Source organism: Scyliorhinus canicula, chromosome 11 (assembly GCF_902713615.1).
Source record: "Scyliorhinus canicula chromosome 11, sScyCan1.1, whole genome shotgun sequence".
NCBI lineage: Eukaryota > Metazoa > Chordata > Chondrichthyes > Carcharhiniformes > Scyliorhinidae > Scyliorhinus > Scyliorhinus canicula.
This window is the reverse complement of record NC_052156.1, coordinates 129,168,070-129,188,254: the sequence shown is the minus strand read 5'-3', so window position 1 is coordinate 129,188,254 and position 20,185 is coordinate 129,168,070. Positions and strand designations below refer to the sequence as shown.

At 40.7% G+C, this 20,185-nt stretch overlaps 1 protein-coding gene across 10 annotated transcripts in view; it reads right to left on the bottom strand.

Annotated features, from left to right (window-relative positions):
* Nucleotides 1-2,353: 2,353 nt before the first annotated feature.
* tbc1d22a (TBC1 domain family, member 22a) overlaps nt 2,354-20,185 on the bottom strand; it is a 444,201-nt gene continuing 426,369 nt past the window's right edge. For all 10 annotated transcript variants that reach the window (XM_038811404.1, XM_038811403.1, XM_038811406.1 and 7 more), the window contains one exon: nt 2,354-3,264. In XM_038811404.1, the coding sequence (XP_038667332.1) occupies nt 3,136-3,264 (129 nt within the window). In that variant the 3' untranslated portion in view covers nt 2,354-3,135. The remainder of the gene's footprint in view (nt 3,265-20,185) is intronic.

The following is a 20,185-nucleotide window of genomic DNA, read 5'->3' as shown; positions in this document are numbered from 1 at the left end:
ATGATTCTAAAAGGAAGACGTTACTTCAGAGTTCCCTATACCGGAAGAAGAGAAACAAAAATCTGCTAGCATTTGGTCATGGAGTTTTTAAATTTATAAAACAAAACTCTATCAGCTTTCATAGAATTATTTCTCTGATATGGTGGAGACAAAAGCTTGCTTCTGGAACTGCATTTCCCAATCATTCTCAATCTCTGTGGATGAAACTGGGCTGCCGATTATGAGTAAATATTTACATCACAGACGGTTTTGAGGGTCCCTAGTGGGTAAATATTCCTACGCTCTGTTCCTGAAATGGAAATTTCTATTGGTTATTTTCACTGCGTGACAATAAAAGCAATCACCTTAGCGCAGCCTTTCAGCAAACATGTTTTCATTTAAAACAAAACTAATTTTGATTGATTAAAAATAATAAGGAGGAAACTGTCTTTAAGCACTGCTGTGTGCTTGCTCAGCATTTTAAATATATAAATCTTGGTGTTATTTTAGGCTGTGCACTTTATAAGCCTGCAAGATTTTCAAACGTATTTCAGGTGCCAGCAATTACCGCATACTAAAGACACACAGCAACCTCTATAAAACATTACTTTAAATAGCGGTGGGTGCATCGGGATTACGTCAAGAAATTGGGTGAAAATTTGCTGATTTGTTGAACAAAAATATTTGGTTGACTTTTTCCATCAATTTGAAAGGGGTTTTAGAGTGGGAGTTTGCAACGATAATCAAAGGGTCTTTCCATTTCTCAAACACAGAAACGAAGATTCGGAACTAAACACCCACACATAAGATTTCATGGCACCCTTAATCAATTCATCACTGATTTTCTCTCATGAGGTGAACCATGGGAAAGCACAAAATCACAGTAGAACTTAGGGTAAAGCACTAATAGGCCGATGAAGGGCAGATGGAGTTTAATTTGGATAAATGTGAGGTGATGCATTTTGGCAGATCAAATCAGGGCAGGACCTATTCAGTTAATGGTAGGGATTTGGGGACAGTTACAGAACAAAGAGATCTAGGAATACAGGTTCCTAGCTCCTTGAAGGTGGAGTCGCAGGTGGACAGGGTGGCGGAGGCATTCGGCATGCTAGGTTTTATTGGTCAGAATACTGAATACAGGAGTTGGGACGTCTCGTTGAAGTTGTGCAAGACTTTGGTAAGACCACACATGGAATACTGTATTCAGTTCTGGTCACCCTATTATAGGAAGGACATTGTTTGACTAGAAAGAGTGCAGAAAAGATTTGCGAGGATGCTACCAGGACTTGATGGTCTGAGTTATAAGGAGAGGCTGGATAGGCTGGGACTTTTTTCCTTAGAGCGGAGGAGGCTTAGGGGTGAGCTGATAGATGTCTATAAAATAATGAGGAGCATCGATAACGTAGATAGTTGATATCTTTTCCCAAAGGTAGAGTAGTCTAGAACTAGAGGGCATAGGTTTAAGGTGAGAGAAGAGAGGTACAAAAGAGCCCAGAGGGGAAACTTCTTCACACAGAGGGTGGTGAGCATCTGGAACAGGCTGCCAGAGTCAGTGATAGAGGCGGGTATAATTTTGCCCTTTAAAAAGCAGTTAGACAGTTACATGTGCAGGGGTAGTTATAGAGGGATATGGGCCAACTGCAGGCAAGTGGGACTAATTTAGTGGTAGCAACTGGGTGGCATGGACCAGCAGGGCCGATGGGCCTGTTTCCATACTGTGAACGTCCGTCCGTCCATCCATAACTTCAATGTTGGAAAAATGGGTGGAAACTGCTTGTATCCAACATTTCTGTCTAAAACAAAAATTCTGTAACATTTATATGCCTCTCATGTGTAAACATAGTGAGGAAATTTGGCTCCAGTGTCAATTATTTTGGTGGATATCTAATTTCAACATTTGTTAATTGATTGCCAGTTATTCCACCAAATGTGTTGCAACATTTTTTTGTCCAATAGGGAGTTTAAGCAACTCACATCAAAAGCAAATCAATTCACTTGCAAGGTTAATCCACCATTTTTAAACACAATGTTTCTTATTCTGTAATTTATTTCAGTTACAGGTCACATTTCTATTTACAATATTGTAAGTAGCATATACATAAATAGGTATGCACTGCACAATTTCTAAACTGAAGTACAAACGTTCCACTGCAAGAGGCAAATATCTGTTATTTATGACAATTGCCTTAGCAGAAGACAGATTTGTAAGTCTCTCTGATATGGTCCCCAAAGAAAATTGTAGTGTGAAAAAGAGTTTGTGTTACAATTCATGTATGTGTGACAACAGCAGACAGTAAGCGCTATGGTAGAATCTTTGGTATATTCGAGCATGGTAGACTGACTAGGGACCACTACCTAGAAAGAAACAATCAGCTGGAAAACCAATTAATTTTTAATCTGATACCATGAAAAGAAATCACATAATTGATAAAACTTTTCATTTGAAGACAAACATTTCAGATATTTATAGCAATAGCCGACTTTAATAGAGATCATAAATAGTTCACTTATGGGTACATTTCATTTGATATCAGGCACTATTTCAACTTCTGTAAACGGCTGTAAGAAATCAGTGATTCTGTAACCATACTGCTCAAGTTAACTTATCTGAATCCAGAAAAGACAGCTATTTGGAAGGGCACAGTTGACGTCACTTCCTAAATGGGAACTTTTCCGAGAATTCTGAAAACCCAAAAGGGCTTTTTCAATTGCCTACATTGTGTGGCACAATTATATTTGCTGCGGCTTGTGCTCTGGCAGAATCTCGAGTGAACACAGTACTCCAAAGCACCGTGATTAAAAATAAGCAGAGGCAGATAAAAATAAAGCCAATCCTCAGAAGGATACTGGGAAAGCCTCCAATACCATTATGTTCAAACTATCCAATTCTTAAGCGAATCCTTTCCCTTCACCGTAATCTTACCCATTAGCACTTGCGCAGTTTACTTAAATTTGAGCCTGGTGTGACCACTGTGGCAAATTTACATTAAATTAACTTTCGCCTTCTGTTACCAAGTCAGCAAAATAACTCAATTATTGTATTAAGTACAACATGCCAAGTCCAAATGAACGGGGTTACTTTAAAAGTTGTGACAAAAAAACTGAGATGCAGATGAAAAATTAGAGCTTTCACGTTTAGACTTCTCTTATTTGGTTTCATCGTTTGTAGTGATTTGGTGCATCCGCAAATGCGTATTTTAGTCTGTAGGACTCTGCCAGAAGAACGCTGATCTCCTCGTTTCCCCAGTGCATCGTGGGTAAATTCTGTAGCAGAATCATCAGTCCCTGCAAAAGAGAATGAATAATAATCATGAAACATGAAAATCTTCCCTCGTTCTGAAATTCAGATAAGGGGTTGCAACAGAAATGGTTTGGGAAACCTTATAAATGGAGCTGAACAAGTGGCACTGTGAATCTCAAAATCATCAATGGGTGCAAAATGAAACAAAAACATAATCAGAATAATAAATCAGATGTTTAGAACTAAGAAAATTACATCCACAGATTGCAGATCAAAACAAAATTCTGAAAATATTTGAGTTTATAATTATATTTTATGAACAGTACAAATTCAGGTGTTTATTTTGTAAATAACCATTTATATTGGTGTGCTAGCCTGATTTAAACCTTCAGCACCATGTGTTTTTTTTTAAACAGAAAGATCAATAAAATACCAACTAAATTCAATGTTATCATTTCCCTATAAGTAATGTTCTTGATCAGGAACTTTAAGTCCACATTAGGATGTTGAAAAGCATAACACTTCACTCTTTGATTCTGGTGACAAAATCAATTATGGCCAAATGCCATTCAGTCAAATATTAAACCAAGTAACAACGAATATGATCATCCCTGCTTTGCTATGATAAGAAATAATAACAGCCCAAGACTATTGGGCCCATTGAGCCTGCTACATCAATGTGTTGATCCACACCTTCATAGAGAAGCTTTAATGAACAAATACTGGTCAGCAGATTGCACCACCCAATGTTTTCAACGCTAACTTAAATGAGAAATATTTCTATGCAGCATACGTGCTTCGGTTAGGAGTTAGACAAACAATGAATTGGGATATCTCCCGGCAGTATCATAATCGGCAGTTCAGAGCGATGAACGTTTCTGAGAGTTCTAATTAATATTTCAATCTATCTCAATCAAATACTCTTGTTATATAGTATTTCATAGCACAGAAGTAGGCTCCTGAGGTCACTTGGTCCCTGCCAGTATGTCGGCTTCGTATGAATCTCTTAACACCCTATTAATTTAGTACTTCCAGCATAGCCTTCTATTGCTTTCTTCCTCATTGTCACGGATGCTGCACCAGATCTCAACAATGGCTGAGATACTGGACCAGAACTGCAACTTCTTTTATTTTTAAGACTGTACAGAAAGACTGATTCGCTCCAGGAGTGATTGCATGAGAAATAGGACTTGGTTATTGTTACAAACAAAACTTTATTTTAACAGAAGAAAAACCATATTAAAACTTTTAAACTTCAAACCTAACAAGAACAACTTAATATATCGCTTAAGCCTAACATACAATTTCCCATTAAACAGCACGTAAAATAAACATACAGCTCTCAACTCCACTTACTTAGATAGGCAGAAATGATAGTTGCATTATAGAACATATTCCCGCTGGTGGTGAGGCTCTTTCAGACCCTGTCTGAAAGCTTGTTTCTGTGGCAGTCTTTTCATGTCCTCTTACGATCGTTCTACAAATCCTTCTGCTTCTCTCACCTGTTGAACAGGATTATTTTACCTCTCTGAGCTCCACCTAGTCTCTTAAAGATGTTTCTGTGCCCAGACTTGAACTCACCATTGCTATCTGGACTTTTGATTATCCATCCCGCTTACATAAAAGAACAGGGCCATGCAATGAATATGCAACTAATCTCCAATTTACGGACAAAAGCAGCCACCTGACTCCGTAATGGGCTAATTCCAGACACAGTGCACAGGAGGACAATGGATGTTGAGTATTCTGTTTATTCCCATTAATGAGTTTAAGTCTGAATGGGGCAATGCAACTCAAGCCAGCTGTGGGCATATACCTCTGACACAGTGCTAGACGTTTTACCCAAAATCCAATTATCTGGCATCTCCCAGTTGTCACACGCATATTTATCAAGCCTCCCCTTAAATACATCTCTGCTATTTGCCGTGACGAATCCCTATAGTTGTGAGCTCCACATGCTAAGTTTTTTGGGAAATAAACTTCTTTGGAGTTCTCAAAGAAATTAGTGGGAGCATAGTGTATGAAGATTTGTTGCTGCATTTCTGAACAAACAACAGTAATTCCGCTTCAAAGCAACTTCATTCACCAAAAGGTTTTGGGAAGTCCTGATGTTGTGACTGGTGCAAGATAAATGCAAGTTCTTTCTCTGACTGACCATCAATCCAGATACAGCACCTTTTAGCAATGGAAAGGTGGGAAAAATCTCACTTTTGGGTGGTTCTCCATTTAGAAACTTGACATTTGAGGCTATATTAATTCATAGCTAAATATAACAACGCTATGGCCTAGTCAGAAAATCACTCAAGAGTGCTGCTTGCCAATGAAATGGATGCAAATTTAAAACTCCATGGCGACCTGTCATTATTTAGAGTAACGAAGATGACTCCAGGTTCGACTGTCCAATTTGCCGAGCTTCAGACTGATGAACAGATATATAGTTTCATGGAGAAACGCGTGTTTTATTCAGCTTCTTAACTTTTCTGTTCTGTTTTTGAGCGTGTTTCCTACCTTTCTGCTGATAGAATTCTTGAACTAATTATTGAGAAATTGCTGGGAGTTGTTTTTCTGCTACGATTTATTAAAGAGAAAGTTAAAAGGGGGGAGGGTGGAGACGTTGGTTCACGAACCACACACTACGCTGAGTAGAGGGTTAAAAAGCTGCTGAGTAACACTTGGAAGGATTCAGTGGAAAGCTGAATAGCTAATATAAGTGGAAAGCCAAATCAGTGGATTCACTGTCGGTTCTGATTTCTTTGAACCAGTGCTATCTGTTTGGAAATGTAACCTGTGCTGCCTTTTGCGTTAATGTGGTGATGAATATCCAACATCTGCAACAGTTATATTTAAATGTAATTCTGTACCAGACACTAACAATAGGGTGTACATTCAAAGCTCCAGGGCAGTGTAACTGGGGAAAGCACCGCCCCGCTGGTCAAAGTTCCCAGGTAAGGATTGCACGGCAACTGGATGGAGCATGCACACTTCAGATGGATAATTGCCCTGAATTGGGAACCATCCAAAAATGTAATTTAAATCACAAACTTCACATGATTCCAACTGTCTGACATCAATAGTTACGTGGAAAAGAAGAATTAAAACCACCTAGCTTCTGGGTAACTATTGCACAGACCCACACTAATCTACCATGGCACTGCCCCCAACCCCCAGGGGACTTCTCCGACCTCAACGGGATTCTCTCTGTCTCTCTTTCCCCCCCCCCCTCCCAACTCCCAAACCTGCAGGAGACACCACCCACCCCATGATTATTACTCTCACGGAACTCGCCCCCCCCACCCCGCGAGACATTCCCCCTCAATGGGAGATTCCCCCCACAGGAGACTCCACCCACCCCACGACTAGCCCATTTACAGGATTCCCCCTCCTCCCTAGAGCTCCCCCAACCATTCCTCTCATGTCCTAACCTCCCCTTCCTGCCAACAATGTGACCTCCCGCTCATGCCGCAGCCAGATTTAAAAGGGAGAGGAGGATTTATAAACATTACCAATGCCAACCCGACTGCAATTCCGTATTTGTACTCGACAGTGAAGAGTGGCACATGTAATCAGTAAGAAAGTATATGTACAAATATATAGACCTGTTCTGTGGTGAAAGATACATCATCTCTCACCCATCTCCCTCATAATTGAAGATCAAACATCAAACAGGTAAGTTCTTGTTTAATCTTTCCATTTTACTTTGCAATTATGTTTGTTTGAAATGTGAGATTTTCAAAGCAAAACTCTTGACTTCGCAATGCCAGTCAATAACATCTCTAGTTGAATTCACGGTTTCTGTAACACTTTTAATGCAAATCAGACAAGAATGTAACCATGGCCATGTAAGAGAACAGAAGATACCATGCCCAACATTGTGCTTCACTTGTTTGCGTGTTGCAAATCCATGTACATGTAGAAAAGAAATAGATGTTCTCTCAGGCACCTTTCCTTTCCTTAGAATCATGTTGTTTCCAATTTTAAAAACCAAAGAAAACACCAAGTCTTTAATTCTGAAACAGCACCATTCTTACAAACATGTTCCTCAATTAAAGCGAGGACTAGCGTACTTTCTTGCCCTGAAAAAGTGCCATTGCAAATGTATTTGCATTGTCCTTGTTGCAAAATGTTTGAGAAGCTTTTATGTTGCTCCATCCGTTGCATTGCATAATGTTCACAGCTAAGATCATGGCAAAATTGGCTTTAGATGCAGCTGCAAAGCCTTTCGAATTAGGTGTGAATATTTGGTCATTGTGTGATGTATCCATATAGCTGCAGTGTCTGCGGTCACACTTTTGAACGGTCTTCCGCACTTCACAAAAAAGGTATTTCTCTCATTATTTCAAAGGTGTTCGGTACGAGACAAATATTCTTGTAACACATGGATCTGATGCTTATGATCTCAGCACAAGTCTGGAACCAGTTTTCCCTAGTGTTCTTTGCTCCAAAAGATCATTCACTTAAAACATAAGGATGTCGGAGTTTTTTTGCACATTGGCTGTGTCCAGTAAGGTCTGTTGATGCTGTACAGACAGCAAATCAATGAACATGCATGTCTTCATTGACAATTCTTGAAGACCAAGAGACAAAACAGGCGAAAGCTCTCAGACGTAGTCTAGTATAGGCTTCACATCCCACAGTGGTTTGAGGTAATACACATCTCTCACAAAGTGAGTGGCCAGTGGGTGCGAGCCCTCATTGCCCCAACCGCCACCTCCGCCTCCTTTGGCAACAGAATAAAGGAAGACAAAGCGGACTTTGCTGTATTGATGGCACTGTAGTCCATTCTGTGAAATAATGGAGTTAAAAATTCAGTAACAGCTTCCACAAATGTTTGTAGTGGATTAATTTTTTGGCAATTTAAAAAAAAAACTCCCATTCTTGATATAAGTAGTGTACTGCTTCCTGTTCGATGGCTTCCAGGCAGACAGGATGATACTGGTAGTTTCTGCTGCAAGGTCCTTCTCTTGTATGTTTATCCTGAACCTGCAGGCCATACAGTTAAGATGCTCGTAAAGCAGGCGGCATACTTTTGAAGTAGCATGAGAAATTAAACGTTTAATTGTTGGGAGAATAGCTGGTTCTTGCACAGGTAAATTCAACAAGCTTCCGAACAATGACTTTGTCAGCCATCTCAGTGCTATCATAAAACCATCAGCTTCCCCCCTGTGAATTTTCTATGAGCACTTATCAGGCAAATGCAGAGTAAAAAATGGCTTTGCAAAGTGATTGAAAAGGCATATTTTGCCATAGTATCTGGGTCTGGTGGACAGGAAACATACTTTTCTACCTATACATTTAAAAGTGATGGAAAAAAGATCAGCATCTCATTCCCCATACAACTTAGAGTTGTAAGAAAACCATCCCGTCGAGCTTCCATTACACCAGACAAATGTTTTGTAACGATCCAAAGTGTCTTTAGATATGCACCATTTCCAGAAAATCTTGGCAAGTTCATTACATGCCTGTGATTTTGTTCCCACCATATAATTCATAGACAACACAACTGCAGTGGCATATACGTACATAGTGTAACAATCCCAGCTAATGTTTCTACTTGACAAGTCAGATCTCAGAGTGAAATCTAGCTTCACAGATGCTAACTTCTGTTTTTTTTTAAGAAACCATGGAGGTTACTTACTGAACAAATTCGCAGGAGTCGGCCGATAAACTTTTAACAAATGTAATAAAATACTTATTCAACAAGAATAATGAACTATATTACACCAGACAAAAAGGTTGAAAAGATCTTGATAAAAACACAAGGAAATGATACAAATATTCATGATTCCTTCACCCCAGCTATATCTTCACAGAGACAAGCAAATTCAGAAAGATAAAATAATTTACCATAACTGTCTGATACTCTAATGTTCAGGGTAAATATATAGTACATGTGAATCAACTGGCCAACTGTGGACAGACACACCACACTCCAAAGAATGACAGATGCAACCAAAGCAGATTTCTCATCAATCCAATCAGATGCTTGTTGCAATGTGAGCCACCGTCTCACTGAAACTCCGTCTCTCACGAGGGTTTCAAATCTTCACATTTGAAACTTGCTTAGGAATTCTCCCCCTCTACACATCATTCTTACTTGGATGGTTTCAAACAGGATTCACCTCCACAGTTTCAATCTGGCCTGAGATTCTTTTCTCCTGGATCTCCATGTACACTCAAGCTTCACCTTCCAAGCACAATTACAGATCTTCGGCCGTGTCAAGCAAAACACCACGGCCTCAAAAGGGTACATTTGGCCTCATGACACTGAGCATGGAAGCACCACCCTTTGGATGCCCTCTTGGGTCTTCGAAGCTCCTCTCAAGTTCACTTTACTTCAAATCTGCTCCCTGCAGCTCTCTCCCTTTAATATGGAGTCAGTTGCTCTGCTCCTTCCCCTCGACTTTAACAGTATCTATCTCTGATCTTCATCCATGTCCTTTACCTAGGAATATCTTCTGGAATTTATTTCTGTCCCACTCCCTGGTTTGGGATCTCTCCCTGCTCCCCTCTCCATACATATCTTGCTCTCTGGGAAATCTTCTTTGCAATGGTGCACCTCTTCAGATCCCCTGGCATGCTGTTTCACTCTTTTTTCTTCCATGCACATACGTAGGGCTGGTTCCTGGCCTGAAGATGCAAAAATGGATGAACTGCACAATTGTGGCCCTTTCCCAGCAGGCGCAAACGCAAAAGTCTCAAGGTCCATCGGATACTGTAGTTCCCGAGCCACGGCTTAAACAAGTCTTTTCTTTCATCTGTTTCACCGCAATAGCAATATGTACATGATTGTTATGTGTACAGAAAAGTCTGTAGCAAGAAACGTCTGAAGAAAGCAACTTTCAATTCTAAATAATTAATTGTTTTCTTCTGCTCGTGCTGTCTCTTCAGCATTTCGTTGTTCTCCAATGTGCACAACACACAGGATGCACCCCATCCTAATCCTGAGGCATCACTTATCTTGTGTATTGTTGTCCCCTTATCAACGTTATTAACTGCGTTAACATATTGTCAACCCACCACACGAGTTCATTGCGAGCTGCAAGAGAAAATAATTTTCCTGCCAAAATGCCCTTTGTTTTCTTTCAAACCCTGTTGTTGTTTCCTTTCAAGCTCTCTGCAATCCAATGGCCCATATTGTACACCAGGGAAAGCAGCTACTAATTTGCCAATGACAGAAGCAGCAAATTATATTACTGGTGAATGTGAGGCCAACAAACATCTGCTGAGACAACATATTTTGCCTGATTTTGCTTCAATGAGGCTGCTTCTATTGTGGAGGAGTTCAGCATGAATAATGGAAAGGTAATATTGTCTACTGGGCCAAAGACAGATTTGTCTGGGTGTATGACAAAACCAATGTTAAAAACCTTTTTGCACAATTTCTCTGACTGCATCCAGTGCTCCTTGCTTTGTTTTGGTAACAAGCAAGGTATCATTTACATATGCCACAACAGTGTGACCATTGCTCGAGTTGCAAATGGTGGTTTCAATGACTTGTGAACACATAAGGTCCTGAGTTCAGCCCAGTTAGTAGTGCTCTGAACTACCTTGGTACCCCTTTCCATCTGAAGTTTAGGTATTTTCTGTATAGTCTTGCAGTTGGGACACTACACAATGCATCTTTGAGGTATATTGAAGCCATAAAAACAGCCCTTGTTGAGGAATTGTACGGCAACATCTAAAGTGTCCATTTAAAAATTGAGGTATTTTATATGTATGCTCAGATTTGGTAGATCTAGAATCACATTCACCATCTTTTTTCATTCAAGCAAAACAATTTCAAAGTCTCCATGCTCAGGCACAGGGCGGGATTTTCCTTGTACCCCGTGGTGTGTTTTGCAGCGGTGGGAGCAGCCTGCCATTAGCCAGTGAAAGGACATTCTGGTCCCGCCATTGTCAATGGAATTTCCCATTGTACGTACCCCTGCCACCAGGGAAGCCACAGCTGGGATTCACCGTTGGCCAGATCGGAAGGTTCTGCTGGTGGGAACGGCCAACTAAGTTCAGCCATATCATCTTTTCAATTACACTTCCTCAACAGCTTTAACTTCCTCAATGTTCAACTTGTGTGGCTGAGGTATAAAAATTTGCTTGGCTGGGCTATTGAATTCAAACTCACATCCAGAGACAATGTTTAAAATCTTTTGATCCGATGTAATACCTTTCCAAGCATCTTTATGGCTGTGCAATTGGTTTCCAATATTCTCATTTTCAGTCGAGACATGAAAATAATGCTGTACACTTTTCGCTTACTTGAGATGCATTAGTAAAGGCTGCTGAGCATGAAAGGTTTCTGAATTTGGCCTTAGCTGGTGCCTGTCTGACAGCTCACGAATAGTGGGTAGTTCCCCACACTTGTGCCCTGGGAGTCTTTGACCCAGTCCATTCCTGTCAGCTGATATTATGGATAGTTGAAATGGTCCTTAAATCCTAAATTAGGCTGAGGTCATTTTCCCTTGGATGGCAACCATCTGCCTCTTGCTTTTCTGATGAGGAAACAAGCTGCTTGCATTGCCTGAGATGTGGGTTGTAGCATGCTCAAAACTGGTTGTGGATTCCCAACACACCTGCTGTCTTTTGTTCATCGTCTATATCTCCCAGTCTTATGGAGATCATCTCCAAACAACCACTGTATTGGCTTTAAACTCGCTACAGATGTGTGCATCTTGAGTTGAGACAAGATTTTATTTGAGTCCCTTTATTAGTTCTTTCTTGAGCTGATTCAGCTCAAAGCTAGCAATGGCTGGCAGAGCAATAATATCATGTTCAGTTTCACTAAGGATGCCATCACTTGTAGATTTCAAGAAGATTCCCTTCACAAGAGGTCTCAGACACTTCAGGCACATCACATCCAAACTGTGGACCGAGTGATTCAAGTTTTCCCAAATCAAGGGGCTATCAAATTGCAATTACCTAGCTTAAGGTATTTCTGGCATGTTTCTAACATGTACTTTGCCTCAAGAGAACTTGTTAGAAGAGGCTTTGCAATTCCTGCACTCTACCACCTCAGAAAACCTGGATGCAAAAGATTCAAAACCAACCGATTGGTTTGCCATGAGTGGATCACCTTTGACCAAAGCAGTATTTGGCTAGCCCGAGCAATCTTGGGTGGCTTATCAGAATCTGGATTTGGAACTACTGTTCCATTTGATGACTATGTCTATATCATACTCAATCAGTGCTCCCTTGTTCCTGTTCAGCATAAGCATCATAGCTGATTAAGTCCAAGTATTGCTCACTATCAGCCAAGTCTTCATACAGGTCTGCTCAAGTTCGGTGACTTTTTCCTGTCTGATGCAACCAATTAACACCACTTTCCCTCCCAATGATGCTGCCATTACTATGCTGTTATTGGCACACAGAACTTTAACCCTAGTTTTCAACTGCTTGCTTTCTGCCATTTTGACTCCAGAAACATCGCTTCCAAATGTTCCATGCGAGCGTCAGTGGTCGCTTTCTGTCTGACAGACTTCTTAGGTTCAGCAACTTTGGATTTAGCTTTCCTGACTGACTCCACACAGCCAGCTGCTGTGGTCTTATTCATTGGGGCTCGACTTCCCGCTGCCTCCTGAGGTATAATCTGGCCCTACAGGCTTGATCTTACTCTGAGCCTTAAAAACATCACTAGGATGTTTGGGGTCTGATTTTTGATTATTTTCCATTATCCTTCCTCAGAAGGAAATATCTTGAAAAATTTCCCAAAAAAAACATTTTGCCCAATTACTTGGATAAAAATCCCCTCACATCCTCATCCTCAGCCTGATTAATGCTTTGCAACATATAGGATGAGCAGGCTGTGCATACACTAACGGGGATGTCATTATTTTGAAGGAACACGGTTACAAAATAAAGTGCAATTTCGATATAGCTCTCCCTCTTTTATTTTAAATTAAATTTCTAAAATCTTCAGAATAGAGATGGCTCTGCTGAGGTGAGAAACAAATACATTAACAAGAACTTCATACTCCCATAACACCTTGATCCGTTGCAATTCGCATACCACCGCAACCGGTCCACAGGAGATGGCATCTCCCTGGCCCTGCACTCATTCCTGAAGCATCTCGACAACAAGGACTCCTACATTAGACTCCGATTTATTGACTACAGATCTGCCTTCAACACCATAATCCCAGCCAAGTTCATATCAAAGCTCCAAAACCTAGGACTCCTCACTCTGCAACTGGATCCTCGACTTTCTGATCCACAGACCACAATCAGTAAGAATAAACAACACCTCCTGTACAATAGGCCTCAATACCGGTGCCCAGCAAGGCTACATACTTAGCCCCCTACTATACTCCCAGTACACACACGACTGCGTGGCAACATTTGGTTCCAACACCATCTACAGGTTTGCTGACGATACGACCATAGTGGGCTGGATCTAGAATAACGATGAGTCAGAATACAGGAGGGAGATAGAGAACCTGGTGGAGTGGTGCAGCAACAACAATCTATCCCTCAATGCCAGCAAAACTAAAGAGCTGGTCATTGACTTCAGGAAGCGAAGTACTGCACACAACCTTGTCAGGTGGAGATGGATGGCAGCTTCAAATTCCTAGGGGTACACCAAAATTTTGGTATCACCAAAAATCTGTCCTGGTCCACCCATGTTGACGCTACCCCAAGAAAGCACAGCAGCGCCTGTACTTCCTCAGGAAACTAAGAAAATTCAGCATGCCCACATTAACTCTGAACAACTTTTACAGATGCTCCATAGAAAGCATATTATCTGGCTGCATCACAGCCTGGTATGGCAACTGTTCGGCCCAAGACTGCAAGAAACTTCGGAGTCATGAACACAGCCTAGTCCATCACACGAACCTGCCTCCCATCCATTAACTGCATCTACACCCCCCGTTGCCTGGGGAAAGTGGGCAGCGTTACCCCTCCCACATGGCTACGCACTCTTCCAACTTCTTCCATCGGGCAGGAGATACAAAAGTCTGAGAACACGCAAGAGCAAACTAAAAACAGCTTCTTCCCCACTGTTACCAGACTCCTAAACGACCCTCTTATGGACCCACCTCATTAACACTACACTCTGTACGCTATATCCGATGCCAGTGCTTATGTAGTTACATTGTCTACCTCGTGTTGCCCTATTATGTATTTTCTTTTATTCCCTTTTCTTCCCATATACTTAATCATCTGTTGAGCTGCTCGCAGAAAAATACTTTTCACTGCACCTTGGTACACGTGACAATAAACCAATCCATCCATAAAACACGGAAACCGCTTCAAAAACATTCAAGTCCGTCTCAATGGGTTAAACATGTTCCGTTGCAAGTGAAGCAAGAGTGCTGCCGAGGGATCGACTCTAGGAATTGAAATGTCATGTCTCAGCACTGATCTCAGAGACAACCACTTTGAGGACAAATACAATAAGAGCAAGTGATTTTTCAAAAATCAGGATGGGTAATAAAATATTCAAGGAAAGAAACAGTGGCTATATCCTAGTGGAATCCTTTAAAATAAATTGCAATCATGTAAAAATAAAAAGCATCATAGTGTACCTGCACAAATTCACTATTGTTCTTGAATTTTCAAAATTAGCAAAGCGAGTTACAACTACTGCCGAGAGCAGATATTCTAATGAAACAATGATATAGCAGATTAAAATTGATTAAATGCAAAAATATATTGCATTTTCCTAATGTATACCTGAATAGATACACAACTATATCCTTTTGTAATAAATGCCATCACTAGCTGTCGGCACATTTGCTACTGAAACATAAAGGATCAAGGACAGCAAGATTCAATACGTAACCAACAGCATGTCAATCAAGGACAAATCCCTCTATATCACAAGATTGTGTAACGTGAGGCACAAAATATTTGGTCTCTTTAATTCAAACGTCCTCAATTGCAAAGTGAGTGTACTAGATGACAGCAAAATCTAATTGAACCAGCTACAAAATGTTAATCGATGAACTACAAACGTGCAATCTGCAAGTCTCCATTATGTTACACAGTATCTTTCCACTGCAATGATAGCAAAACGTATAAATTGCCTAAATTTAACAACACCAATACCAATTTTACGGACAGAAATCAAAATGAGTGTCCAATTCAATATCCAGCACATCGAACAAATGTAACACTGCATTAATGGTCCTACAGCATATCATAAATTTCTCTGAAAAATAGTTTATACAAAATGACCAAGTTCAACGACTCCAGTAGTGCTGTCTCAATCCCCACCTTCATGCAGCGAACAGAATTGAGTTTTATTAATGAAATATCTGCAGTAAGTAGTACTGAATCCACTACATAGCAATAGCATTTCAGTTTACTGAACAAGACTCCTAATGCATCAATTTTTGAAATTGCGAGGGCAGCACGGTGGCGCAGTGTACTGCTGCCTCACTGCGCCGAGGTCCCAGGTTCGATCCCGACTCTGGGTCATGTGGAGTTTGCACATTCTCCCCGTGTTTGCGTAGCTTTCGCACCCACAACCCAAAGCTGTGCAGGGTCGGTGGATTGGCCACGCTAAATTGCTCCTTAATTGGAAAAAATGAATTGGGTACTCCAAATTTATAAAAAAAACTTTTGAAATTGCGTAACATAATTATGAATTTAAGCTTTTTAAAAAACTAAAAGTCCCTCAGCAAGCAGAAATAGTGAGCATTCAAACTATATTTGTTATAAAATCTTTGGAGAATCTCCGAAACCACATAACATCATTCCAACAGTTCCATAAATATACATTTTCTGGGGAAAGCACAAGATGACAACAGATATTTAGGATTTTAATAAGGTATGAACATTTTTGAGCTGGCAAACTCATCAAATTTTGACAATTTGATCTTAAACTATCCAAGTGGACATTAGTGAAAGTGTTCAGTGTTATGGTATGAACAAATACTCTTGTGCTGATTTGGGAACATAGCCTTGATTGACAAACAGAGTTATTCAGTTATTTCTTTCTGATTTGCAAAAAAAAGACAGGACTGGCTGATGCACATCTATTTGATTTGTCTCTTTTCTTTCTTGTATTCAGGCCCACTGCCATGTGCAATTCCGAGGATGACAGCAACCCATCTCCAGGCCTGAGCCAAAGTTAATCAAACAGTTGACAGCCAGGAGGTGGACATAGTCTCTAAATTTCCAATCCTTCTTCTCTGTGGGCCTTCATTTTGCTTTGTTTGTCAAGCTAATAACAGGAACTTATGATACGAGCAGCACAGGTTGGAACGTATATAAGCCATCACTGTGTCACACCAATTCAATTGAAATATGTTCTGCCTACCATGCAAACATGGAGAGCTTTTTCATTCAATTTGTAGATACTGATGCTCATCCTCACCAGCCAACAGTTTTTCTAGATGTACAAACTGCTATCTTAGAAATTAGCGTCTGGCATTTTCCATGAAGAGAATGGGAATAGAATATTTGCATGCTTGTGAATAAGCATATGAAAAAAACAAGCTAATTTTGCTTCCTTAAAATTAAGTTTTTAAAAAATAAATCATGTAGTGGAGTTAAGGTGGATAAATATCTTAATCTGTTTTGCATTTGTTTCTGGCAGTAAATGCAAAGGTAGACATAGGGAGCTGATGCACTGGGTATTGCTAAAGTGTGATGATATACGAACATCCAAAATAGAAGTCATTTGGCACCTCGAGCATGCTCCACCATTCAATATCATGGCTGGTCTGTTTGTGTTCTATATTCCCATTGACCTCAGATAACCTTTTGCCTAGCAAGAATGTATCAACCACTGCCTTAAAAATATTCAATGACCCTGCCTCTCCTGCCTTCTAAGGCAGAGTGTTCCAAAGTCACTCAACTCTCAGAGAAACAACTTCTTTTCATCTCTGTCCAATAAGGGCAACCCCTAATTTTAAAACAGAGCCCCCTAGTCCTGGAGTCACCCACAACAGGAAACATCCTTTCCACATCCACCCTGTCAAGCCCATTCAGGATCACATTTCAATCAAGTCACCCCTTAGTTTCGAAACTCCCGTGGAAACAAGTCCAGCCTGTCCACTTACCCTCAAAAGACAACCCTCTCATTCCAAGTATAAATCTAGTAAACCTCCTCTGAAATGCCTCCAACGCATTTAGATTCTTCCTGGAATAAGGAGATGAAATCTACTCACAGTATCGACATGCGGTCACACTAATGCCCGGTGTAACTGAAGCATAACATCTTAACTTTTATGTTCAATTCATCATGTAATAAAATATAGCATTCTATTGACCTTCTTGATTACATACTGTACCTTCATATTAACTTTCAGTGATTCATGTGCGAGAACACCGAGATCCCTCCGCACTTGGAATTTTGCAGGTATTCTCCATTTAAGTAATTTCTCCCAGCCAAAGTGAACAAGTTCACATTTTCCCACTTATACTCCATCTGCCAGATGTTTTTCCCCAATTAAGGGCAATTTAGCGTGGCCAATCCACCTACCCTGCACATCTTTGGGTTGTGGGGGTGAGACCCACGCACACACGGGGGAATATGCAAACTCCACATGGACAGTGACCCAGAGCCAGGATCAAACCTGAGACCTTGGTGCCGTGAGGCAGCAGTGCTAACCAGTGCTCTATCGTGCCACCCCATCTGCCAGATTTTTGCCCACTCACCCAGCCTATCTAGATCAGTCTGCAAACTCCGTATGTATTCTTCACAACATACTTTCCTATCTATATTTATACCATCTGCAACTTTAGCTACCATGTCTTCGCAACCCTCATCTAAGCAATTGATGTAAATTGTAAAAAGTTGAGGCCCCAGCACAGACCCCTGCGGCACTTCACTTGTCACATCCTGCTAATCACACAAAGATCCATTTATGCATACTCTCTGTTTTCGGCCAGCCAGCCAATTTTGTATCGAAGTTAATCTGTTACCCTGACACCGAGTTTTTATTCTCTGCAATAACCAGATGTGCCAGCGGATCAAATGTCTTCTGAAAATCCAAGAACGGTATATCTACAGGCTCCCTATTATCCATTCAATAACTCTAATACATTGGTAAACATGATTTTACTTTCACAAACCATGCTGGCTATTCTGGATTACTTTGAGTTTTTCTCAAGTGTCCAGCTATAATCACCTTAATGAACAAATCTTAATGATCAAATGGTCCATGTGCTTCAATGGACCAATTCAGAATACCAAACCAAGTGTAAACTGAATAGTTCATGTTTTTTGATCAATATTTTTTCAGAATATTGATGACACTGATCATCACAACACAGTTCATGTGCCCCCCCCCCCCCCATCCCCCTCTCAAATAGTATGGATGCAACAGGGGTTGGGGTGGGTGGGAAGAGAGAATAGGATTTATATATGTAAAAAATTCAGCTGAAAACCATCTCTACATGGAAATTTGAAACCATTACTCGGTTTTATAGTCAGGTGCTGCAATGGCTAGATTCAAAAATACAAACAATGGAGACACCTCCTTTGATGGCTCCATCCCTGTATTTCCTTACCTGATCAGCATTCTTGAACTGACCATATCCTCTAACCTTAAGCGGCGCTTTCAAATCTTCATAGTGAAAGCTGCTTCCAAGAACTCCTTTCATGCCAAATCTTTGCTTTGCCTATAGTAACTCATAAATTTTAAAGCCCAAGCTAGTTATCATTTAGATTTACTGCTCTTTTCAGGATGGTTCTTTGAGAACCCTCCTTTACATTTCTGGACAGAATACAAGAAAAAAAACTTGCTGCACTATAGTCGATACGTCCTTTACCTCGAGTCTTTAATTTCTCCCTTGTTCCAAAATGTCCTGCCTTTACATTATCTATACTATTAGGAAAAAGGTTACTCTGCATTTTCTTCCATTGTGATGCCCTACACATCTTCCTGTTCCCCAAATCTCGACTAATGCTGCTCCCGACACCAGAGTCTAGGTCATTCGTAATAACTGCAAAGTGCAATGGACGGACCCAAAAATTGACCTTTGCGGACATCACTGTAAAGCACCATCCATCCAGCACTGTCCTCTACTTCCTGTCACTCAGCCAATTCTTTACCATACCACCATTTGTCTTTTAATTCCATGGGCTTCCATCTCATCTCCTTAAAAAGTGTCCTGTGTGGCACTTTTTTGAATGTCTTCTAATTCAACATCCAATATTCTACCTTGATTAAATTTCTCTGTTAATGCAAAGTAATTGAATCATGTCAGTCAGGCATGATTTGCCTTTAACAGATTCATGCTGGCTCTCTTTGATTAACCAATGCCTTCCCAAATTGAAGTCTATTTTGCCCGGATAATAGTTTCCATGAATTTCCCCACCAACGATGTTAGGTTGGCTGTATCTCTCTCCCCTTTCTTGAATAGGGCTAAAACATAAGCAACCCTTCAGTCCTCAGATACTAGTCCTGCATTCAATGTGGATGGCTCTGCTACTTCCCTCTATATTCTCTTCTTGGAGCAACTTAGGATGCATTCCATTCTGATAAGTTGACTTAGCAATTTTCTGTAATGCGAAAATAAAAGCAAAATACTGTGCGGAAATCTGAAATAAACACAGAAAATACCCGAAATACTCATTAGATCAGGCAGCATCAGTGGAGAGGAAAAGGGAATTTTGTTTCACGTCCATGACCTTTCATCAGAATCGATCTTCTGCTAAAAAGTCATCAACCTGCTTAATTCTGCTTCTCTCTTCTCAGATGTTGCTCTACTTGCTGAGGATATCCAGAATTTGCTGTTTTTGGGTGGGATTTAACTAAATAGGAACAAAATCCTATAGAGAACGCATTTAGCCACGTGTTTCCTGGCGCTTGCTGAGCCGAGAAACACATATAAAACGGCACTCGAATTAGCTAGGGGGACTCAGCAGAGAACACGCGGCCGAAGCCGCACAGAGCCCCGTTTTGTGCTCTGAGGACCTCAGCTCGCCTGAATTCCTCTGCGCAGCAAGAGATTGGGACGCCATTTTTAAATGTTTCCTGTCTATGGAGACCAGTACTGAACAGCGCTCGCCCAAGGTCT